We start from the raw sequence: 25,505 nt of genomic DNA, 5'->3' as shown, positions 1-25,505 counted from the left end.
GTTTCTGGTGGATAATACTTCCAATTAAATCTCCTATCACTGATTTTCCCCGGATTTTCAGTGTATTTGTAGATTTTTTCTCCTGCTATCATGAAATCTTTATAGTTTTCCGGAGACTTTCTGATTAATTCCTTTAAATCTAAGTATGCTGCATCACTTGCATCAATAGCTTCAATTCTCGACAGGCAATCAGCTAAGATGTTATCCTTGCCTTTTCTGTACTGCAAAACGAAGTCGTAAGACTGTAGTTTCAGCGCCCACCGCAGTAAGCGTGAATTTGCGTTAGCTGCAGAAATCGAGAAGAGCCAAGTTATGCTTTTGGTATCTGTTATTACCTTGAAAGTGGTTCCTTCCACATAATGCCTGAAATTTTCTACGGCTAACAGTACTCCAAGGCATTCCTTCTCAGTTGCAGAGTATTTCCTCTGTGTGCTGGATAACTTTTTGCTATAATATCCGATTATGCGTTTCCCTTCCTCGAATTCTTGTAGTAATGCGGCTCCAACCGCTAGTTGAGACGCATCCGTTTCAATGATAAACGGCCTAGTGCCCCACGTTGGGCGCCACTGTAACCGTTCGGCGGAAATGCTCGAGGTGTTGTGACAACCGGTGGCTTTAGCGCCACTCTCGAATCCGAGAGACCACCGGCCGATTTTTATTTGCCCGACTACTGATGACCTTTAACCTCAGGGGTCCTCGAACGGTCGCTGGCTCAAACTCAAATTCAAAGCGCAAAACTAAAAAATTGGGGTGGGTAATGTCTATTACATTACCGCGGGGTTGACGTAGAACTACGATGATTAATAATTTGATTTGTCATGTGTATGAATTTGTAAGTGTACTAGTTTTGTGTTGTTATTGATCGGATGAAGTTTTCAGAAGTTAACTCTTTTTGGACTCATTTTGGTAGTCCTGAAAAGAACCATTTGTCGTTCTGTGGTTTCGAGAACCAGTGTATGGTGTTCCAGGAATAATGCCAGATGATTGAATTTGTTTGTTTGGTCGTGGCTTCCTTGTGTTGCTTGGTTGGGTGATCGGTTTCTGGCTCCAGCTGTAGTTCGCCAAACTCCTCCAGTAGATTAGATGTTTGATGGCTCGGGTGCTTCGATCGTGATAATCGATTGAAACGGTCCAGTGCTTTGGTCTGTAGCAATATCCATTGCATCAGCATTTAGGCTCTGTACATTGATACTCATCAATATGCAGGTTGGGCCACTATGATCCAGTATTTCACGTCTCAAAGCGTCACTAATCGATGATTGCCTAAGCGCTGCAGCTCATTCCTCAAGTCAACCCTTGGAATTGCTGCGTGATGGAACTGGGAAGAATTGGTAGAGTTTGTCAAAAATAGTCCTTGCAGTGAAGTAACCCGCGACAAACCAACATATACCAATTGCTGATCCAGACTTTTGTCATAGTCATCCAGACTTTTGTTGCTTTCAATTCTCCGCTTCGATCGCATCTCAGCAGGCAACAGATCGTCTTGCTCTGACCGGGCGTGCTTCTCAGGCACAGACATCGATAGCGAGGGACCTCCCCGTTTGTCTTGCTTCGCTCAAATCAAACTGTCGAGCGAGCTAGAGAAGATGCCGTCCGAAGCCAAAGTCATCACCGCTGCCGCCGCCAAGAAGAAGAAGAGGAAGCAGTCCACAGGAGAATTTGCGGTCGAACTGTGAACATGGTCGGGCAAGTCATTCTCGCTTTGTGGTTCACCGCTTGTTTGCGTTCACCCAGCCATCGTCATCGCCGCCATCATCAGATTTTGACTTAAGCCCGGTGATCCACTACCTGTTACTGTTGTGCGCCATCCACGTCACGAAACTTTCGGTTCGTCGTTTAAGCAAATAACTTGCTCAAATTTATACATTTGAGTTGAGGATTCCCCGTTTGACCATGGCAATCAACTGATAACATCCCGCAGTGTTATTTATCTGTAAGAGCATCAAAGCTAACAAAGCCATCGGCCCTTTTCAAGGCCATCAAATTAGTGGAAAAGAGTTAAAAGAGAAATATATCCGACTTTATACATGACTTCTTATATTCCTAAATCAATTTCACAGCTTCATACAAAATTTCATTTGTCATAAATAATTTATGACTCAACAATTTGTGACTGTATTCGCGGGCGCTGCTGCAGTGCCGTCGGGGTGAGTGCTCAACATTTCACAACAATTGTAAAATAGAGTGGCATTTCCAACAGCGTCTTTGATGTTCCATATTTTGTGGGAACACTCTGATTAGCAAAATTATCACATGTAACAAAATTGCGACATATTAAGAATGCTTTTGAAAAGACATTCTCATTGAACAATTATAATAATTCTGGCACCCATGGATCAGAAATTTACCGTCATAATAAAGAAAACTATTGATTATCATTATCTCGTATTGAATATTTAGTTAATGTCAACCCTTCCAGCAATTCATGTTCGACCAATTTCTCACGCATTAGCATTCTCCGCAATTTTCAAGTAATTCTAAGCCCAACACATTATTGGCACATACCCATTTCCCAGATTGGTTGATCAGCGAAGAGCACAAAAGGGAGGAGCATCATCTGCTATTCTGAGGTTATAAAACATGCTTCCTTCGTCGGATTCAGTTTCATTCTAATTCCGCTTTCGAGCTGGTAAGAGCTCCTCTGAACTTGCTCAGCGAGAAGTACCTCGCTGCTAGTTTATTGGATGATATTCACTGATTTATCTATAATGATCTAAATATCGCGGTATACTACAATTTGGTTCACATAATTTACCCCACATAATTACATGAATTTGAGAATTTACCACTGCAGCGCCGTCGGACCGTAATAACATCATGCTACTCAGCATTGTATGGTATTTCTAACAGCATCGTTGATTTATCATATAATGGGGGAACACTTCCTAAATTCTCGAGTATTAAATTGGAAAATGTATTAAAATTGCGACAGATTTTAAATACTGTTCAATAAACTGTTTCCTGACCAATTGTAATAAGCAACTATTGATCTGAAATTTTTCTACATGTTAGTCTATTGCGTTAATCTGAAAAATAGGCTATATGAAATTGATGTCTTGGCAAGGGATGTACAAGATGAGCATTATGTATTAATTTTCCAATTTCCGTACTCGAGAATTTTGGAAGCGGGGGCCGTGATGCTCGGGATGGATTGTCCTCCATGACTGGTCCTGGCTGGAAATATACGTGGGGAGAAACTCGACCCTTTGCTGCAGGAATTTCATTAATAACTCTTTGGTAAAGCAGAAATTTCTGATAAAAGTGAACTTTTTCAAAACAACTCTTATTGATTGGAATATTTACCAACAACTCTTTGTTAAGTAAAATCATCCTTAATAACTCTTTGCTCCATCGCCAAACCAAACCATTTCATTGAATTCATCAAGTACAAGAATATGAATGGTAAGGAGAGGCAGATGGTGTATATTTTGCTAACGTTACTTTCCAACAGGTCGCCGGTTGGCGCTGACTACTAATCCGTCCACTGAATGATTTTCAGTTGTTGCTTTCGCTCTCTGGTTCCGTTCGCTACTCGCACACTGCTGTGGCTTTCACGCACTCTTCTTTGCTGCTCCGCTGCTTGATCCGTTCGTTATGCCGTTCGATTTGTGAATGAGCTGGGAGCAGAACAACCAGTGGTTTTATTTGCTCGAGCTCCGTTCACCGATGGCGAGTGGTGGGGTTCTCGCTTGGTTGTTTCGTCACTCCGTTCGCTACTCGCACGCGATTGGTTATTGCTTTCGCGCTATTTTCGTTGATGGTGTGATTCTTCGCTGAGAAATAAAAACTGAAACTCTTTTGATTTTTCATGCAAAATGACCAACTTTGATAAACTATATCTCAGTTATTTATGGACAGATTTGAATGAAATTAGACAGAATATCAGACATAACTTAAATTTTAACATATGTTTTTGAGTGATTTTTCCAATCACACGTTGAAAAGCAGTAACGGTTTGACTTAAGTGATTTTTTGACGATTTTTTATGATTGACATAACTAAACAGCTTCATGGTATCTTCAGAAAAGTTGTAGATTTTGACGAGATGAATAAGTTTGCTGAAGACAGTTTTTGTGTAAGGCTATCAGATTTTAAGATAAAAAGTTTTGAATTTTTCGTCGAAAATTACAGTTTAGTCAAACCGTTATTACTTATAAACTTGTGATTGGAAAAATTTTCAAAAATATATGTTAAAATTCGAGTTACATCTGATGTTCTGTGAATGTTTCATTCGAAAATATTTCCATAAATAACTGAGATCTAACTTACCAAAGTTGGTCATTTTGTATGGAAAATCGAAAAAGTTGCAAATGCATGCGAATAAGTTGGGGCCTTCCTTAGCCGAGTGGTTAGAGTCCGCGGCTACAAAGCAAAGCCATGCTGAAGGTGTCTGGGTTCGATTCCCGGTCGGTCCAGGATCTTTTCGTAATGGAAATTTTCTTGACTTCCCTGGGCATAGAGTATAATCGTACCTGCCACACGATATACGAATGCAAAAATGGAAACTTTGGCAACAAAAGCTCTCAGTTAATAACTGTGGAAGTGTCATAAGAACACTAAGCTGAGAAGCAGGCTCTGTCCCAGTGAGGACGTTAATGCCAAGAAGAAGAAGAATAAGAAGATGTGAATAAGTTCTCTGTTTATTCGACAAACAAGCTTAATATTGGGTACACAACAGCAACAGAGTAGCGTACACAGGGATTTAGTTGAAATCTGGAAACGTAGCTCAATCTTGAAATCTTGAGCGATTTCACAAACCAGATTCTGGATTAACAGCTCAGCAGGCTCCTAGCAGCGAGGTACTTCTCGCTAAGCAAGTTCGGAGGAGCTCTTACCAGCTCGAAAGCGGAAATGGAATGAAACTGAATCCAACGAAGGCAGCATGTTTTATAACATTGGAATAGCAGATGATGCTCCTCCCTTTTGTGCTCTTCGCTTTCTGATCGACCAATGGGAAATGGGTATGTGCCAATAATGTGTTTTGCTTGGAATTACTTGAAAATTGCGGAGAATACTAATACGTGAGAAATTGTTCGAACATGAATTGTTGGAATTATTGGCATTCCCTAAATATTCAATACGAGCTATTGATAATTAATAGTTTTCTTTATTATGAAAATTCCTGATCCATGGGTGCCAAAATTATTACAATTGTTCAATGAGAATGTCTTTTCAAAAGCATTCTAAATATGTCGCAATTTTGTCACATGGGATAATTTTCCTAATCAAAGTGTTCCCATAAAATATGGAACATAAAAAGCGCTGTTGGAAAAGCCACTCTATTTTGCAATCGTTTTGAAATGTTGAGCACTCACCCGACGGCACTGCAGCAGCGTCCGCGAGTACAATCCCAAATGGTTGATTTATGATTCACGACAAATGAAATTTTGTATGAGGCCGTGAAATTGATTTAGGAATACTAGAAGTTATAAATAAAGTCGGAAATATTTCTCTTTTAACTCTTTTCCACAAATTTGATGGCTCTGAAAAGAACCGATGGCTTTGTTAGCTTCGATGTTGTTACGGATAAATAACACTGCTCGGACCAGCAAAACTCAGGGGGCTTCTGGTATTTGCTCCTAACGGGATTGCTTCTTGACCACCAATGATGATTTCATCACGAGTCGAAATTTTGAAGCGCGGGTCAACAGCTCCTCGGCCGATGAAATTTGCGGCGGCGATGACGATGGCTGGGTGAACGCAAACAAGCGGTGAACCACAAAGCGAGAAAGACTCGCCCGACCGTGTTCACAGTTCGACCGCAATTTCTCCTGTGGACTGCTTCTCTTCTTCTTCTAGGCGGCGGCAGCGGTGATGGCTTTAGCTTCGGACGGCATCTTCTCTCGCTCGCTCGACAGTTTGATTTGAGCGAAGCAAGACAAACGGGGGCGTCCTTCACTATCGATGTCTGTGCCTGAGAAGCACGCCCGGTCAGAACAAGCCGATCTGTCGCCTGCTGAGATGCGAGCCAATCGGAGAGTGAAAAGCAAATGACGTCAAATTTTCTCTAGTCACCCCTATTTATAGATTTGCTTGAAATCAACGTTCTCTTTTAAAACAGTTATTAAACTATTTGGACAGGTATGTGGGATTCAGTAAGTAAACGACATGAAGCTTTGATGTCTTGGCTTTCGATTGAGATGCTAATAAAGAAATTTCGTTAAGCCAGCGAAAAGTTATAAACGTTTAAAATATTTCATGCCAACGTAACGCTCTTGGTTTTGAAATTCCAATTTCACTCCTGTATAGAGAAGAGAGACGTACTTCTACGTCAAAAGACTGGCTTTTCCCCCTCCGGACTACAAACCCACTGAAACTCGTTCAACCCTCTGGTCTCAACAGAAAAAACTAAAAATGAGGATGAAAATCGAATATTAACGGAACGGAACTTAGAGCAATTGGAATGACTTCCTCTATTGCACCTAAACGGAAACGGAATGAATAACAACGGAAACTACTCGATTTTCATAAAACATCACAAATAATTCATTAATTTATTGACTTCGGGTTGGACTTTAGGTTGGGTTTGGAAGGGATATCAATTTACTAGATCATGGCCATGTCTAACTCTAACACATACCTGCGCAGGATTTTTCTTCGTCGACTTGTTGCTCGTTGCCAGGAACCTCGGCGATGGCGGCAGAAACCTTCGTAGCGATGGCGACGAGAACCTCCGTTGAAATGGCGGCGAAGGGGAGCAATTCGCCGTCGCTGCCTGATTAGCTTGCAGCGAAGTGAATCCGTGCTGGTATGGCCGAAATTAAAGTTGCGAAGTGGGTGGCGGCTGGACGGATGGCCTCCGATTTCTTCCGGAGAGCGATTCGCGACGACTGTTGTCGTGCGGCCCGGGAATTGACCGTCTTCCTCCGGACAAGGGCCAACGTACCTTCGTGCGGCCTCGCGTATGGCGCTCTGACCGCCCGCGATGAAATGTACCCTCACCGTCGGTTCAGGTCCGGAATCGTGGTGCGCAATTGGCGACGCAACGCACGATCCGCGCTCTCCAATATGGTGGTCCTAGAACTGACGTAAAGGGGACCTCCGTCGATTGATTGGCGATCGACGGTCGTTCTTCGCTCCTCTTTCTGGCGAAACACCACACTCCGTTTAGCTACCCCTAAGGGCGGGCCTTGACGGTTGCACGGACTCAGTAAACTCCACAAAATACTCTTCGTCGACTCCGGTCGACTCACGAACTCCAGCCCTACCCAAAAAGCGCTAAGCGCTGGAAAGTCCAACACGAAATTTTCTTAATTATTTAAAATGAAAAATATTGACATTATAATGGAAATTACCTTTTTGAGTGTAAACTTGCACTAATAAAATCAGAAGTCGCGAATATCGGACTCACCGACTACAAACGAATCTCTAAAGAACAAACAAATCACATAAAAACCGTTTAGTACATTTTAAAAGACATCACTCCAATCACTTTTTACCTCTACAGAAAAACGTTTTTAACAAAGGTCACTACTAATAGAAATTATAAAATTGAAACTTTGACCTGAACTCGCGAAACTTCTGAATACCAGCCGATTTGGAAGCGAAATGACCGAGTCTCAGTTATACAACATACAAGAAACCTACTTACATAAAGAGCCTATTCTTTAATCTTTTTGCGCCCAAATTAAATTTGAAATGGCGAGAGTTCGCGCCTTCGGTAAACGAACAAGCTAAACGAATAAAAACATTACAAAGGTTTTCACATCACTACACGTATCCCATACTGGGTGACGTCAATTTAGTACATTTAGCCAAGACACAAACCTTATCGATACTTTACGTAACACTGAGCTCAATCAAATTCAAATTCAAATGATTTTGCTTAAAAAAATAAAAACGTCAAAAGTTCACAAACTTTTCACTATATTTTTTTAAGAAAAAACGTAAAACGTTACAAATTATAATCAAAACTTTGCAGAAGCAAATCTCTAGTTTTAGTGAAACGATTAAACTGAAAATTTAATGGGTTGTGCATGCTAGTGATACATTTCTCGCATCGATATATTGAGTGGTACTTGAGATTAACTTTTCAAATGGAGAGGGTGATTAAAACACCGTCCCGTGGCCTTAATTAAGAAGTCCTGATCGATTTCACCGCCAGCAACAACGATTGCTATGGCGCACAAGATTCGCAAACTCTGCACCTGTTATGATGTGGAGCTGGGCTTGTCAGATGATTATGGTGATATTTGCGCTGCCGAGATCACTATAATGAATTGTCGGGCACTACTGGTTTGCTTCTACATTTCTCCGGATACCACAATGAAGCAGAAGAAGTTCTTTATGACGCGGAACTTCTTCGAGTATCAAAAGGAGACCATGTCAATCATCGTGACAGGTAACTTCAACATCGATTTGAGCAAAGAGGAGTACACAGAGTTAGCGGACTTCATGGACAAGAGCCTCAACCTCAAACTGGCTTCGGAATCCACTAATGTAACCAATCTGGACCTAACGTTCAACCGGTATATTTGTTTGGAGAGCAAAAGTTACCGCTCATGCTTCATCTTCCATCGACCGGTTCTATCGGTGTTGAAGTGTTAACCGAACCAACCAAATAATAACACTCAATGTCCATAATAGATCAGAATTGACATGCAACAAATAGTTTGAAAATTGATTAGATTTTTTGTCAGTACCTAGAAATCTTTCATAACTTCGTGACGGTCCTAAATCAGGAAATAGAAGAAGCTAACGTTATCCAACGTCAACTTGGCGGTCGTATCTCGGAAACAACCTCTTACTTTTTTTTTGCAATTTCCCTAAATTTCTGATACCAGACTTCCCAAAAAAACATGTTAATAATCGTGTCACGCGCTCAACAGAAAAGTGAGTCCTTATTATAATAAGCAAACTAGATTCTGACTAATGATGGATATCACAATTATAAAACACGTTGAAATCAAGTGTAAAAGACTTTGCTATCGAACCAGTCAATCTTTAATATAATTACAGGTTTTACACGTTTTATCACCTTGTCCATCGACACGAAAGATTCACAAGATAAAATGTGAATCAAACGTGTGGATTATTTTTAGTAAAATTGAGTGGTTTAAAAGCAAAGTGACAAAAACATAGGAAGGAAATCTAGTGATCATGATGAAATCTGTGATCCGTAATCAAAGTAATAATTTTTGGACGAGTTTTGTCGTTTTCACTATGTGATTTGCCTCCTCACAGACCATTTTGTATATGGAAGTCAGTTTAGATAAGTAGGGGCAAAAAATATTGCTATAAATGCGTTCCGATTCACGTTAATCGCAACATGTTACAACATCCGACAAACTGTTTGTCCCGCGACAAACAGTACATCAGATGCTCCATATATCGGTATCGGCGCGCACACTGAGGTGTTGGAATCATGCTGCTTCATGAACAACGGCCCTCTTAGACTGTTCAAATTCTGTGTCGTTTGTCGCTAGAGTCGATTTTTTCCATCCTTGGTTTTGAGAAAATCGGCTTTGAAGTTTTTCAGCAATTATTCATTCCATATCATTTGGGATCCAGCAAAGCATTCAACGTTTGCCTTTTCGAATGATTTTTTTTTTTTTGAGAAATATGTACTTAATAATCAGTGTTACCAGGATTGCGGTAAGATGCACTCATATACTGCCGAGTTTCAGATTATGTGACCGAGAAAAACCCACAAAGCCAAAGTGAATCACAAAGGTGCCCAAATAGTCCCTTACCCTAATACTCACTGTTGATGATGTTTCCGTGCAAAGTGACCACATCGGAATCGTCACAGTCCATCACGTCAGTGAAGACCAATATTCCCACTGCAACGATAATGGTTTTCTGCGTTTCGGCCAGCTCATCGATTCGAATCGAGTTCAAAATATGCAACAAATCCTTCAATTCACTAGAACCACCCAATGCTATGGGTTCGCCCTTCTTATCTGCTTTCTTGTCCAGCAACTTGCGGATTTTCTTCATGGCCGTTTCTTCGTCGAATTCGTAAATTCCTTCGAATGACAGTTTTTCTGGACACGGAAGATTTACACTCCGCAAATACCGTTTCAACGATTCGTTTGTAGCAAGACAGCAAAACGACTTCCATCAGATTGTGATTGTCGGAGAGCTGTTCGACGAGGAATTCGATCTCGGCGTAGCAGCGGTTCTCCAAGAGGCGATCCACAACGGGCGATTTTTTGATCCAGCGAGAGCAGCTGGATGAACCAGCAGTTCGTTGATCGATCCAACAGGACCCAGCGAAGCTGGTCGAAGCTTTCTGGGGCGAGGATTTTCTGTACAAGGTCGGATTGTCCTTCGAATTCTTGTGGGGATCCGTCATCCAACTGCAGGACTCGAATCTTCTGCAAATGGATTCGGTTCATTAGAGTGAGGGCAGATGATGGGAGACGATCTTCAAGTGTCTTCCACTCTTCGTCGCTGAGGAACTGATGGATTTGATCGTGGTTGCTTTCATCGATCGAATCTGGTCGATAGTAGTGCACGACTAGTCGATAATTTCCGTAGAAATAGACCAGTTTTAGGAAAGAATCGAACATCCTTCCATCTGTAACAGTTTCATCCAAAAGCATTCGTCCGAATTTTCCCAGAAGATCATCGAATGCCCCGCAAAACTTCCCCAGCTTTTTCCCAGAACAGATTCGTTTGCTCAACCAGAGTATTCCCAGCGAAAAAGTAGCACATCCAACAGGTGGCGAACTCCAGTTTGAACAATTCGGTCTCGCTATGCTGTTCTTCGCTTAGAGTTTCGAGTATATCCTGAATGTAGGATCGCATCTTGTACCAATAGTTGAAGCTACGCTTCGTGAGCAGCCCCTTAACATAATCCATCATGGCTTGATTGAGGCGGCCGTTGTGATCTGGCCAAGCAAATGCGATCGATTTCCACTGGTCTTGCAGCTGCAAGCGGAAAACCTTCTGGGTGGCAATATTCGTATCAGTCGGATAGAGCAGCTTTAAATAGAACTCATCGTTTGATCGATCCGCCAAGCTATCCTCCTGTCCATTTTCTGTTTTCCTCTGCTTGGCTGGCGATTCATTCACCGATGCCATCGATTTCCGTTTCCTTGATCCTTTTCTCAGCTCCTTCAACCGATCGCCCAAGTCGTGATCGTCGAGATAATCCCCCAGTTTCATGAAGAGTTCCGATAGGAAATTCTCACTCCGATTCAATCTTACGTACAAACCGATCGTCGAAACCAACATCGCCTGGAACTTCTCCAGTGTTTCCGGTCCCTTTTTGATGAACATGGTCCTCAAAATGATGTCGATGATACTTGTCTCCAGAATCAACGGATTGTAATCATTTATCGTGCAGATAAGCGAGAAAATATCCCTCAAATGCTCCTCTGAGGAATCGTACTTTTCCAAGAACTCTTTCAACTTGATCGTAAAAATTCCATTGAAATCAAAGTCCTGCACCAACTTCTGATCGATCTTAATGAAATACTTCTTCAGCAGATGGAAAACGTACTTTATCAGCTGAAAAACTTGATGCATATCCGAAAGGACCGATTTCTCCGGATCGACGAAGATGTGCAAAAGAATGTACTTCAGAAACAGCAAAACGTCCAGCTTGATGTCCCGATAGGCCTTCAGATACCCCTCAATCAGCAAAGCCACCACATGAATTGGCAATTGCTTTGGATCAAAATAGCCCATTAGCAAGTGCTTCTTAGACTGATCCAGAACTCGATTGTACTTCCCGCTTTGCCCCTCCAGGAAGTAGACCTCCTTCAACAGATTCAACAAATCTTCCTGACGATCCAAACCGTGTGCCTTCAGGGTCAGAATTACGTTGCACACGTTCGTCAGTGCCAGTGTGAAAGCATTCTGCCAGTTCTCGTCTCCCCCGGCCGATTTTACATAAATCCTGATATCGTCCATGATTCTCTTGATTGTAACTTCCTCCTGCTCCATCGCAAAGCTCCCATTTAGGAATTTCTCATAGTAAGCCAGAGTCAGCAGAAGAGTTTCCCCATAGGCCATGTAATCGAACTTGTAGAAGTGCTTGTACTTCACGTCGAATGTAACAATCAGATAGCTTTCCAGCAACATCCGGCTATCGCTTCTATCCTCCACATCCCCGAAAGCCTCTCTCAATTTGGGAATTAACCTTGGCGGAAGAGCATTCGAGGGGCAAGGCAGCGTCAGAAACTCATTCACTATCTGCCACTTGGCGTCGAATTCATCCACCGGAACCCCGCTCAGTTTCTTCCTGTATTCTGCCACACGGTCCACGAAAAACTCGAATATCACCTCGTACTTGGACATGTAGTAAAAGCTGTTCGATTTCCACAGCTTGATTCCGTAGGCGAGATTCGTCTCGAACGATTGCTCGGAGTTGTCGAGCCGTTTGAGGATTTCTACAAAACAATCAACTTATTTAGTCTTATTCCATAAAATTTAACATTCTACGAGCTTACCTTCCTTCATTTCCATTGTGGCAGCGTAAAACTATTGATTGCACAGCTAAAACTATTGAAAACAGTGGAAAACGGTTCTAAACAAGCGAACCTAAACAAACTCACGTGCGAATCGCGGCGCGCGGTCAGCACAAACTGTCATCAGTAATGGTGCCCTATCGGCGTTTCAGCGCTTTGTTTGTAAACATGCGGCCAGCATTGGAAGCGACGCTGCGCGAGGTTGGTTTTTGGCGGCGACGCTTTGAACACGTGCGAGGATGCAGGGGGCTGACACCAGCTATAGTTTTTCAAACGAAAATCGAAAACGAAGTTGAAATCTACGCAATCAGTAGTAGCCAATTTCAATGAAATTAAGAGGAAATGTAACTAATACTTTCGCAGCTATGTTCTTCAAGTTTTCTATGATATTTGGATTAATTGTAGTGTGATTTACGACGTCGGCGCCAACCAACACAGAGCCACAAATCAACCCAACTTTTACTTCTCCTGACGCAATTCTGTTTTCCGTGGGACAACCAGGGCTCATTCACAAATGTCATAACGCTAAAGGGGGTGGGTGGGTGTCCTCAAGATGATACGGCTCGTACAAAATTTGTAGAAAGTTCATACAAAAAGCGTTACGAGGGGGTGAGTGGGTGTCGAAAATGGCCATTTTCGGCGTTATGAAATTAATGACCAAAACCCGTGCGAGCTGAAAATTAAACGTGAAATGAAAACTGTCTTCATGGCAGATATACGAGACATATTTCAATGCGGAAGTTTTCCAAAGATGTTAGGAAACATTTAAGGTTCCATATATTTGTAAAGATATTAATTCAATGTGTTCTGATGTAGTATTTTTAGAGTTTTTGATTTCATTGTGCATTTTGAAGTGAACGGGACGTACATGATCAGGTGCAGAATCTTGCTCGCGCGTTCAATGCTTGCTAGGTTCCCGTGCAAAATTAGAACGCGGTCAGTTTAAAATGAATCAGTGCAAAAAAAAATCTACCCAGCGTTAGCTTTCGAAGTCTCCGTGAAGGGTTAAAACAACTTAACGTTAGGTAAACTCGAAAAAATCCTAATTTGGCTGATTTCATTGAACTTCGACGCTAGGTCGGTGCGTTTCTCTCAGTTTTTGACAACATTGCGAGAGAGGAAAAACAACCCAACCGTGGGTAAAAACTAAACGCAGTTTACCCAAATTTGAGTTTAATGAACTTATTTTTTGGGTAGTCTGATTTCTCCGTGTAGGAACAGGGGGGTCTGGCCCCCTCCAGAATTTTCCAGGTCTTCCACAGAATTTTTGATTATAATAAATTAAAAATTTAAAACTTTATAATAAATTTAACATGAAGCAAATCTTCCTGAATGTACATGACTCTTATAATGTTTTAATGGTAGTTACGTATAATTTTAGAAAAATCCTCGCTTGTCTTACACAACATCAACGTGGCGGTTCTGAGTGCTGTGGCACAAAAAAGCGTCAATATCGTTTTTTTCTTCTAAATAATCGTAGCGGAAATTTTTGTCAAATTTGTGAATTGCAACTTATTTTTCAAAAAATTTCGGCATGGTCAAGTTTCCTCCAGATGAATGGCAGATATTAAATCTGGTGTTAAAAATAGGTAACACAATCAACCACAGTGTTTTCACTTCACTTTTTAAAAATTTATTAAATATTTTTTTCAATGTGTTTTATTCCAGCAATATATTGTCTCTTTGATTTCAATTTAATTTTTTAGTATTTTTGCATGAATAAATTTATTATTTCAACTTTATTTTTATTTCAAGAAAACTATTAATATCGCTAATTAAATATTTGATTAATTTTCAACAGATTTGTTGTAAAATTTTCAAAAAACTTTTGGAAATCTTTATAAAATTATAGTATAATCAAACTCAACAAGAAACATCAAAGAGTGGCTTCAAAACTTTTGCAAATCTCTTGGAAATCAGTCAAATAATACTGTGAGACTTGTCAACTTCCAAAGCAAATTCCTTCTGGTGGATCCATTCCTTTTATAAATTTGCTAATAAAAAGTAGACATTTTTAGACAACACAGCGTAACAAAAATGACACTTTCGCGTGTCTCAAGGATCAAATTATGTGTCTCTAGTAGATTTTGGGTCACTGAATCTGATGCCGTTCTCAGAAATGTTCCAGCACGTCACAATTTTCAGCTACAGGTCGCCAAAGTTGTATAAAACACTGGTTTTATTGATGTTTACATGAAATTTAAAGTATGATTTATCAAACTTTTTTGTGATATAATCTACCAAACATGCTAAATACGACTTGAACTTTCAATTTAGATACAAATCAGTTGAAATTTTACGATAAAATTTAGGTTAAATCGTTTTTTTTTTCAACATGTTTGCAGTCTTCATATTAAATTCTTCGTTTCTCTTATATGGCATAATACAATACTTTTCAGAACCACCAAAAAATAACATTTTACCATCGAAAATATTATAAATTTCGTTGATAATTATTGTTCTATGCATAAAGTTTAAATTCTGTGACAAATTGAGCAAACGAATTGCCGTACAAGTTGGAAAACTTGCATGCAAGTTGGCTGAAACAGTCAAATTTAACATTTTTAACCGTCAATATCTCAAAAACTAGAAACCCTTAATTTAGTAAATAGCGGTATTTTGGTTCTTGAGACAAAACCGTGTTCCGCAGTGTAATGGATGAATAAGCGATTGTTAAACTTTGAATAGGGTCCTAAAGCCCTGTCCCAATTTTAGTGCCAAACGCTTAAGTTTAGGCCAAAAACACATGTTTACTCAATTTTCTAATGTTTTCCGTTGGTTTAAGCCCAAAAAACCTTTTTTTTAGATTTTGTCACATCCTTTGGCTTAAACACAAATTTTGGGTGTATTTTGTTTTCCGTGTCCCTTACGAAATGTCAGATAAGAACAACCCCAGTGGTCGAACTAAAACCCCTGTGGTGTTTTTGTCGACTAAGCGAACGTCAAACATGATCAAAAGTGTCAAGTTTCATTTATGGACCAAATTTTTAAATTAAAGTTTAAACATGATATAGTCATTATTTGAGCGGGAAAAATTGCTAAAGTAGTTACAGTAACATGCTTTTTCGTGTTATTAAATAAAAACAAGATTTCATTAAAAAATTTAGGACCCAATTGCAATTGATTCCGGAATATGTTATCGGATTTACATAAATATGTTACTTTATATATCAAATGCTCAATTTCCCTCCGTGGACGGGGTTGGTGGTCAGATGGCTACCGCTTCTGCTTCATAAGCAGAAGGTCATGGGTTCAATCCCAAGCCCGTCACTATTTGCGCTGCATAAGAACAGCGGAAGAACAAAAGAGAGAACTAGTGGCACGCATCAATCATCTCCGCCACCTTAGTAAAATTCATCACATTGGTTGTATATCTCTCACAAGCTTCTCTCTACCACTCACACTCAAACTATTCGTTCATAGCAAACGCTAGAACCAGAGACGGACAAGAAACCGTTTCCCTAACGCTTCAATTCTTCCACGCGCATGCCTTTCCTTACGCCTGATTCATAGGCCTCACCACAAAAGCAAACCTCTCTGCCATGCTTTTCCCCCAATCCAAACACTCCCGCATGAACTGGCGTAGATGCAGTGGTATATACGGTCTACGTGGGAGCCAGTATAATGCATCATCAATTCCTCCCCCTTCCCACATTGGTCTGCATTCTGACGTAGCAGGCACCATTGTCGTCTAAAAATAGAAGATCACCAGCACTTATACACTGAGGATGCCTGTTAATCCCAAGCAGTCATTTGGTTGGTTCCTTGTGTAAGTGCAGCTGATCTGGCGATATTGGAGTAGCATCCACGGGCGGCCAATCAAGCTCAAGCTCAAGCTCAAATGCTCAATTTTCCTCCGAAGTTCCTCCAAAAAATCATTGATTCTTTCAAATATAATACTTATATATTTCGCTGATTGTTCTTTTAAGTAGAAATTCTTCCGTGAGTTTCTTTAAATAGTTTTTCCAAAAATATTATTGAAAATTATTTTGCAAAGTTCTTTAAAAGTCCTCAAGAAACGTTTCCAAAATACATCACAAATTGCGTCAAAAAATCTTCTGTTTTAGGAGAAATTTTGCTTCAAATCTCCGGATCATTTCAAGAATTGGAAAGAAAATTGGACATGTCTCTTACCTTTGAATCTTCAGAGGAAATTTGTTGAAAAACACCAGGAAAACTTTTGCTTCCAAAATTAGCATAACGGCAAAAAAATCTATAGAGAAACACGTAGCAAAATAACTGGGAAGGGGGAAATGATATATTAAGTTTTATTCAGATATTTATTTGTATTGATCTTCCTTAAAACATTTCTCTAGCAATAATTCTACCAATTGTTGTCAGAATCCATATTCATGGTTTGATTTTTTGTTCGGATACGAGTGCGGAATTTCTACAGACCTTCTGGCAGAATTCTAGAAAATAAAAACTCAAACATAGGTAGATTTCAAGTATAATTTGAAAATTTTAATAAATCTGATAAAAATAAATCATAAAATTCCCAAAAGAATCGTTTGTTCGGTTTAACTAAAACAAATCACTGAAAAATACTTAGATGAATGTTTAACATTTTTTTTCGGGAAAATCTTAGGGAAACAATAATGTATAGTTCTGTAATAAATCCATGAACAAATGACTTTAGAAATCTTTGAGTATTTTCGCGGAAGAGTTTTTGAAAGAACAGTTGGACGTATTCCGCTAGTAAGTTTAAAGGAATGTTAAAATACTTTAAACATTTCTTAGTCAAGCATTTTTGAAAGAAGAAAGAAATGATATTTTTTAGAGGGTTTTGAAGGAATGCGCGATATTGCTACTTAATTAAGGAGAAATCTAAAAAATAATTATCTGTGAAAAAATGCAGGTAGATCTGCGGAGAAATTCTTGAGAAATCATGCATAATATTTCCTCAATTGAATTGTTTTAATTGTTCATGAAATTCTTGCGGAATATTACGAGGAATCCACCTGAAAAAAATTTAAGTTAAATTTTTTTGGAAGGAAGTCTGGATAATTTTTGTTGTGCTTTTTTTCAAACAATCCTGTTGAATAACTTTAGGAAGAACATCAAAAGCAAAGTTGCAAGGAATGTTTGCGAACTCTCTGAAGAATTCGTGGAACGAATCCTTGCTTGGCAATTTTTAAGACATTTTTGGTTAGACTAATAGATTTTTTGTACTAGTTTTTGGAGAAACCTTCAGTAATTCCTGATTATCATAAACAAATTATTTATGAACAACTGGAGGATACTTTAAGCAGACAATTGGAATTTATATTTAACAAGTACGTAAAGCACTTGCTAGGAGAAATGATTAAAATTATTTATAAAGCATTCTCTGGCGAAATTCTTCAAGAGATTTTCAAGCAATTCGATAGATCCTTCGAGAAATTTTCTAGTGAGAACAGAAAGTCTGGGAATGATTATCCCTGGGAATCCCAGCACCAACTCAGTGTAAACTGGCAAAGGAAAGCAAAGCAGAAAGCAATGAGAAGTACAAAAATAATTTATGAAGAAATTCCCGTAGAAATTCTTAGTAGAATCTCTTCAAAGCACATGTTTGAATACCTGAAAAAATCGTGGAAGAAGCACAAAGGACATTCCATGTGATTTTTTTACTATAATAATTGAAGGATTTTTGAGTGAATTACAAAAACAATGAATCTTTTCCGTAACGTAAATTCAAATTTACATATATCACTGATGTGTCGCGAAATGAGATAAAATAACAAATAGGTAAATAAAATCAATATAAATCTGTCTTAATACTACGAAATTAGTAAAAATCTTGACTATTGCGACCGACGTTACTTCTGTAAAACAAATATTTGCTAGGCCCCCTCCAGAAAAAAAAAATCCTTGTTAGGCCAATGCCAACATTGAAACATAATCCACAGCTGAACCAGTGGTGGGAGAGGAATGCTTTCAATGATTTCAGGAAAACGGACATATTGTCGTATAAACTTAAAAAGTTCATAAAACGGAATTTTGAGTTTTAAAGAAAGAATTTCATATACGAACCTTATGAAATTAAAACAAGAGAAAACGAATCAATTCAATTTAAGTATATTGTTAAACTACATTAGAATCAAGCCAAAGAAGGTTCATAAACTGAGGCTTTGATGTTAACCCGTATAGGCCTGAGTGGAAGAAAAATGACTAAAACTTTCACCGCTCAGCGAATACTTAACTGATTTCAATTATTTTTTGTCAGCATACTCGTACACATATCTAGTATCTAAAAGTGGTCAAAGAATCTCGGAAATGTTCCTGTGGCCGGAGTTATTGCGGTGGATCACTGGGTCAGGTCAGGTGACAAAGGCAAAGGATTTGTGCTTCTGTGCCCCTGGAGGTAGGCAAATTTCAAGTCACAGATAATTTACAGAATCGACTATAATGTGGCCACTATATCAAGGAGTTTTAAGAAAAACGCATCAGCGTATACCTTTTGATAATCGAATAAATTGAATAATTATGTCAACTGCCTTTGATTGATCCTACAAATGACTGGAATAGGGGGAGGGGTCAGGCAAAGCGTGACAAGCTTTACAAAATTCTTGAAGCTCTCATAAGCGTGTTAAGGGAGAAGGGTTGATAAAGTCACAATTTAGCGTGACATAATTTGTGTACCATGGTCTTCTGATATCCTTATGTTCAGTTTCCTGAGTGTACTCAAAGTATTCGAAATAAGCAAATATTAGCATCATTTGCCGTGATATTGTAACATATTTATTTCATGAAACATCTGTATCGAAATGGCATCGGAAAAATTAGAAGAGGTAAAAAATATGTTCAAGCATATTATGATTGATTACGATGCTGTATAAATGTTTCCACGTAGGTAAAATGTGTTTTGCGTAATTGCAACTCTATTTGATAAGATATTCTCCATTCAATAAAACTCTGATCTACATATGTGTGCTATCCATAACTGTGGGGTGACTGTACGACTGTACTTTTCAAATTATCGAGGATGCACGATAGTTCAGTCTGTCTGAACACCGACCAGTTGTTTACTAAGTATCAAACCACTCTAGTTACAGACAACTCTCCATAACTCTATATTGAAGGGACCAGCGAGCTATCGATACATGAAATCACAACGTTTCAAAACGTTCCAATTCACTTCACTTCATTCTTATATTCTAGCGTGGGTGAAATTAAAAAGTGCTCAGATTGAAAGCGATTAAAAGGGGTACCCGGTATATGAATTTCATCCCGATTTCTTGTGGCGAATTTTCATAAGGGATTTCTATGTTTTTCGATAGTCCATTTGCCTGAGTGTTGATATCGAGGGTTGTAATATTCGTCCACATAGCCGTAGCGGTAAATACGCAGCCACTCCGCAAGATCATGCTGAGGGTCGTGGGTTCGAACCCCTCCGGTGGAGGATCTTTACGTGAAGGAAATTTTCCCGATTTCCCAGAGCATAGAGTATCTTTGTACCTTCAGCACGAAATACACATGTAAAAATGGTCGATTGACAATGAAAGCTATCAGTTAAAAACTGTGGAAGTGCTCATGAGTGCACTCAGCTGATAAGCAGGCTTTGTACCTGTAGGGACGTAACGCCAAAAAGAAGAAGAATATTTGTTTCAATAATCATGGTTTTCACGAATTTCGTTGAAAGCAGGATTTTATAAGATTTTGTTAGTGATTTGATGTTCGTAGTCCTTGTTGCCCAAAATCATTGATAACCTTCAACAATATTTATAAATCTTGAAAAAGTGTAGTGAATATTTATGATTTTTTTTGTTTTACCCTGAACAATTGAAAGCAGTGTTGCTAAATTGTTACTAGATTACTAAAATTGAGTAATTCCACAAATAGGAATAGGATTCAAATATGACGTCCATCATTTTTCGGGATTTCTAGACACCCCTCCCCCTATGTCACGCTTTTTTCCAATATACGCACTATCACGCATCCGTTGAACCCAAAAAAAAATCTTAACACGAACACCTATTTTGCCAAAATTTTAATTTTGCTTGAAATGTCGTGACATTGACGACAGGTTTCTGTAAGAATCCCCATAGGATTGTGGAAGAAACCCCAGAAGATTGTGCAAGGTCTTCCTTAGGATTTTACAAGAAACCCACAGAATTTTTCAAAACAAAAACCCACATTATTCTGCAAGAATTCTCAAAAGAACCTGCAAGAATCTCTAAAGGATTTTGAAAGAATCCCCAAAGGATTCTGAAAAATTCCCAAAGGATTCCGCAAGAATCCTCAAAGGATTCTGCATGAATCCCGACAGTATGCAAGAGATCCCACAGGATTCTGCCTGGATCACCATAGTTGCATGGCATTCCTACTAATAATTAGTAATTTATTATTATTATTAACAATTATTGATTCATTTATAGGTATTTTTTCAATGGTTTTCACATTTGCGATGAAAAGCTTGAGCTATATGTAGGAATAATTAGTTTAAGTAAATAATTTAATTACATTTTGATTCATAAAATATGAATAATAGCAGAAAATTCTACTGAGTAAATAAATGATTTCAATAACTTGATTTGTGCCAGTGTTACTCTCGATCTCGCATGCAGCGAAGCAGAAGCTGAGCGGACGAGAATAAAAGTTTCCAGCGAGATTCGAACAACTAACCTTTGGATTCCCTAACCCGGTGCCATACCACTACACCACAGACTGCTTAACCGGGTTAGGGAATCCAAAGGTTAGTTGTTCGAATCTCGCTGGAAACTTTTATTCTCGTCCGCTCAGCTTCTGCTTCGCTGCATGCGAGATCGAGAGTAACACTGGCACAAATCAAGTTATTGAAATCATTTATTTACTCAGTAGAATTTTCTGCTATTATTCATATTTTATGAATTAAAATGTAATTAAATTATTTACTTAAACTAATCATTCCTACACTATAGATTAAAATATTAAATTGTTAACCAACAATGGAACAATTTTCAACGGAAGCACATTTGCCACGTGTATATAAAAATACCTGATGAAAGAGCAGAGAGTCACCAGCATTTCTATTGTATTGCTAGAACAGGCTCATAGGTATTTACATAGAACTGCGCAATTTAATTTGCTACGTATTCCCATGTAAATTCATCAGAAAAGCTTCTTCAGCCAAAACGCTCACTGTCGACATTTATTGCACTTGCTCTACAACCGAGCCGTGGCTAATGCGAAACCATACCTACCTATATTTCCCTACCACGAAATATCACGCCGCAGAGCACGATAGGGCTCTCTGGTCTGCAACAATGTAGCCAGGAGGGTGAAACATCCCGATGACGTCATGCCACCCTCTTGTTCTGGCCCTTTTCCATGGATGCTGACAACGCGACGCTGACGCCGTTCCCGCCATGTGTTGTTTAAAAACGGATCATGGCACATTATTCTGCTCAACGTTTAAGTTTTAACATTAAACGATCCGGAAAACGGAATACCAACAAATGCCTTTTGTTCGTCATTTTCGTAGGGTGAGTGTAGCTATTCGGGAGGGAAATTCCTTTGCGAAACCACCCTCCGTCGCTTGTTCCAATTCCATCAAATTGCTTTCCTCCCACTACCCTTCTGATTCGGAGGAAGTCAGCTTTTCAGTCGTATAGACACGAAGACGGGGGTGGTGAAAACTTCTCTATCTTTGTCACCCCTGGGGGTATTTTTTAGTTTTCTGAATTTGGAAAAACGACGGCGAGGGGAAATTCCCAGTTACGCTGTGACCGATGTTGAACAGCACGACATGATGGAAGAAAATGCGATCCTCCTAACGATATTACTGCAGACGGTCTGTGTAAGGACTGTTCATTTTATAAAGTGGACACCTTGTGCATGCTGTATCTTTTAAATTATTCAATGAAATATCAATCGGTTTTCGGTACATCGTTCGACTAATATTGTACAATGTTGTAATAATAAAATATTCTCCACAATAATTAAATTTCACACGAATATGAAACAACGTTTCGAACGGTCGATTTTTGGAGGTTATCAAAACCAATGATTGTTAGATTTTGGCTGGAAAATTCAACAAACTATATTTTTTATTTTCAAAAAAGGCTTGTTTTTCGAAAGCAGCATCAATCAGAAGCCTGATTGAAAAAATCAGGTTAGTTTTGGAGCAATAATTTTACAGATATAATAAAATCATTTTTCCCCGATATTTTTAGACAAAAATATTTCAAATTTGAAGGGTACTGATATGAGTAGATTTTTTTGATTTAAAGTACGTCCTGGCGGAAGTGCTAATATAGTAATAATGTGAAATATAACTTACGCCTTCATATAGTTACTTATTTAGTCCCCACGTCACATTTGAAGCACAATAGAAAAACAATTGTTTTATTTTAAGAAGATCTTTCAAAGCACAATGCCAATCATCGGAATTGGCAACACTGCTTTGACAAAATCGATTTTATTTTCCACATATTATTTTCATAATATGTTATTCTGACAATAGCAGTTGAAATATTCGGAGAAACCCGTTTACAATTAGCTGTAGATCGATAAATATGCGTACATGATTTTAAAAGTATGAGAGTTTTTAGTAAAACGACCATTAAGAGTAATATTTATTCTTTAGACTGTGGTTTAAACCCACGATTTAGCTCTTGCTTACACAAATATAGTTTCTTTAGTAATCTAAACTAGTTTTGAACACGCTTTTTACTGTTCTCTTTTGCTGGGAGTGAAAGGATTGTGTATCAGCAAATTTGGCCATAAATGGATAAATCACTTAAGTTACCTAATGTCAGAGAATAGTGGAATATAATTGATTTTTTTAAAGCTATTTCTTTTGTAGAATAGTAAAGGATACAAACATACAATTTGATCATAAAAATGAGGATTTTTGCCTTACGAAAAATAATGTTAAACTTTGACGAACAGCTTTTCTTAGGAGTTCTTGAAAAAACTGTTTAGCTCTTCAACCAAAAGCATTTCGTAAGATGTTATATTTTCATAGCATTGTAGAATAATAGTTGAACGATGCACAGAAAACCGGTTATGATTTTATCAATAAATAAAAAAGATATGGCATAAACAAAGTGTCCACTTTATAAAATGAACAGTCCTTAGGATGGAATGATGTAGCCTTGCTAAAGGTATTTCCCGAATCGGTGCGTTTGTTTGTTTAATTTTTTATGGGTGAAATGTTTGGGATGCTGTTGGGTGGTTTTACGGGGTGGAATGGGTTTATTGGGCATTACTGATACTGTGTGGTGCTTAAAGCCATCTGTTGACAGTAAAGTGGGAAATTTTAACCAGTTAGTGTAATTCATATGGAAATGTCCATGAATGACGTTTCGCAACCATGGTAATTTTTAAGCTACTTTACCGATTTTGTATGGAAGCCAAAAAGATCATATATCATATATCCACTCACTTGCAACAGTGTGATGTGTTTTATGGACACTCTCTGTTCATATTAGTATAATATTTGCTAAAATGCTCCTCCTTCTTTTTGGCATTACGTTCTAGTTGAAACAGAACCTGCTTTTCATCATGAAGCGAGTCACAATTTTTTTGTAACTCGCCTTACGATTCTGAAGATGTCGCATTTTCGTATTCGTATATAGTGTGTAGTCCCGGATAAACAAATATGGGGGCCACAATCCTGGGTGGGTCTTTTTTCAAAAAAAAAAAAAAAAAAAACAAATTATACTTAGGCTGACAATAACGGATTTGAATAAAAACGGAACAAATGAAACAGGACAAAATTTACTCAAATTTCTAGAGATTTTTTCACTTTTCGACTAGTTTATAATTTAAGTTTATGTATTTAAAAGTGTTTTAACTCTGTTTAAGTACCATTTTTATTATTCATGTGTCCAATTTAAGTCGCGAATTTTGGAGACCTCAGTTAGTTTTTCTATTTATTAGCTTTGAATTATTGAATCTTTGTTCATTAAAATTTTGAAGGATATCTGTTATTTATGTTTATACACATGTGCATTAGTTTTCTGTATTGCAAGTCTCATAATCTTTATTTCTTGTTTATTGATTTTCTCATTTTTCAAGAGAGGAGTACTTTGAGGCACCAAGAGACAGATACCTCTACCACCATAGGCGCCAACTATCGTTTCGCCATCCCCCCATAATTATAACAAAATTACTATTTTGAACTCAAGAAGTGAAGTCAGACTTCTGATTTAATAGGAAACTTATAGTTTTTCATGTAAAATCCACTCGAATATATCATCCTTCGAAAATAGAATTTTTTTAAACATGTTGCAAAGGCACTTCGTTTGTTAGGCTCTTGTCAAACGTCAAATCAACGAATCTTACGAAAACCTAGCCCATCTGTAGGGGAAACCCATCTTGGAATTAAGGAACATCTACTATATACGGCCGTTTGGCTCGCTTTGTCAAGTGCAGTTTTTGCCAGCTAAAAAGTAGTAGATCCAATGCAGTTAAAAAAACCTCTATGAAGAAGAGAAAGACGATAGTACAAAAAAGATATAAACCATCTTAGGCTCACTTCGTTTCTCACATGTCTCTTAAAATAAATTGAATTTAATTTAAAGAAACTCTATCCAGGTTTTTACGCTAGCCATAAAACAACTAGGGGTGATTCAATATTTTCTTGCCTACAGATTTTTTTGGTTAAATCTGAGTAGGCAGGAATTCTAGTTTGTTGTTTGAAATGACAAAAAGTTTCACAACAGTCTTAGGTGCTGAGGTGAAGCCATTTGGAATCTCTCATTTGTTCAGTATTTGCTTTTATAACAGATATCTTTTGAATAATTTTATTGTTTTAAGAGGATTCTAAAGAATGCATCGTTTTTGGTCCAATGCTGTAAAAGTGGCCCCCATAGGAAATATCTTTTGTCGTCGTCGCCAACAGAAAACACATTGCTTCTGATGTAGATTCCTGACGTTCCAGATATAGCACAAATCTACATTTTGTTATGCACGGTTTAGGATTTGAGTTCTTATCTTCATAAATATCCAATAAATGAACGGAAAATTTAAATGATTGCTATTGAGAACATTTGGTTAACCTTCGTCACAAATTAGGGCTGTTTGAATACTTTGTCATCATCATGTCAACATGCTACAATAATGGATGATTAAGGGAGCAAGAACTCCCAAAATCGTACAAATTCAGTAAAATTCGACACA

The 25,505-nt window shown here is 38.4% G+C and overlaps 2 protein-coding genes across 2 annotated transcripts in view; both read right to left on the bottom strand.

Moving 5' to 3' along the window:
• The window catches only part of LOC5568958, a 29,355-nt gene extending 19,378 nt beyond the window's left edge, over positions 1-9,977 (bottom strand). The window contains exon 1 of the mRNA XM_021854062.1: positions 9,705-9,977. Coding sequence (XP_021709754.1) covers positions 9,705-9,939 — 235 coding nt within the window. The 5' untranslated portion in view covers positions 9,940-9,977. The remainder of the gene's footprint in view (positions 1-9,704) is intronic.
• A 185-nt stretch (positions 9,978-10,162) lies between these two features.
• On the bottom strand, positions 10,163-12,542 carry LOC110679459. Its single transcript, XM_021854063.1, has 2 exons — positions 12,402-12,542; positions 10,163-12,341 (listed from the first exon to the last, which is right to left on the bottom strand). The coding sequence occupies exons 1-2, from the start codon at positions 12,415-12,417 to the stop codon at positions 10,570-10,572; spliced, it is 1,788 nt and encodes a 595-aa protein (XP_021709755.1). The 5' UTR covers positions 12,418-12,542; the 3' UTR covers positions 10,163-10,569.
• Between the last annotated feature and the right edge of the window lie 12,963 nt (positions 12,543-25,505).

The sequence above is a fragment of the Aedes aegypti genome, chromosome 3 (assembly GCF_002204515.2).
Source record: "Aedes aegypti strain LVP_AGWG chromosome 3, AaegL5.0 Primary Assembly, whole genome shotgun sequence".
Taxonomy (NCBI): Eukaryota; Metazoa; Arthropoda; class Insecta; order Diptera; family Culicidae; genus Aedes; species Aedes aegypti.
The sequence above is the reverse complement of the archived record's forward strand: the minus strand, read 5'-3'. Positions and strand labels throughout refer to the sequence as shown.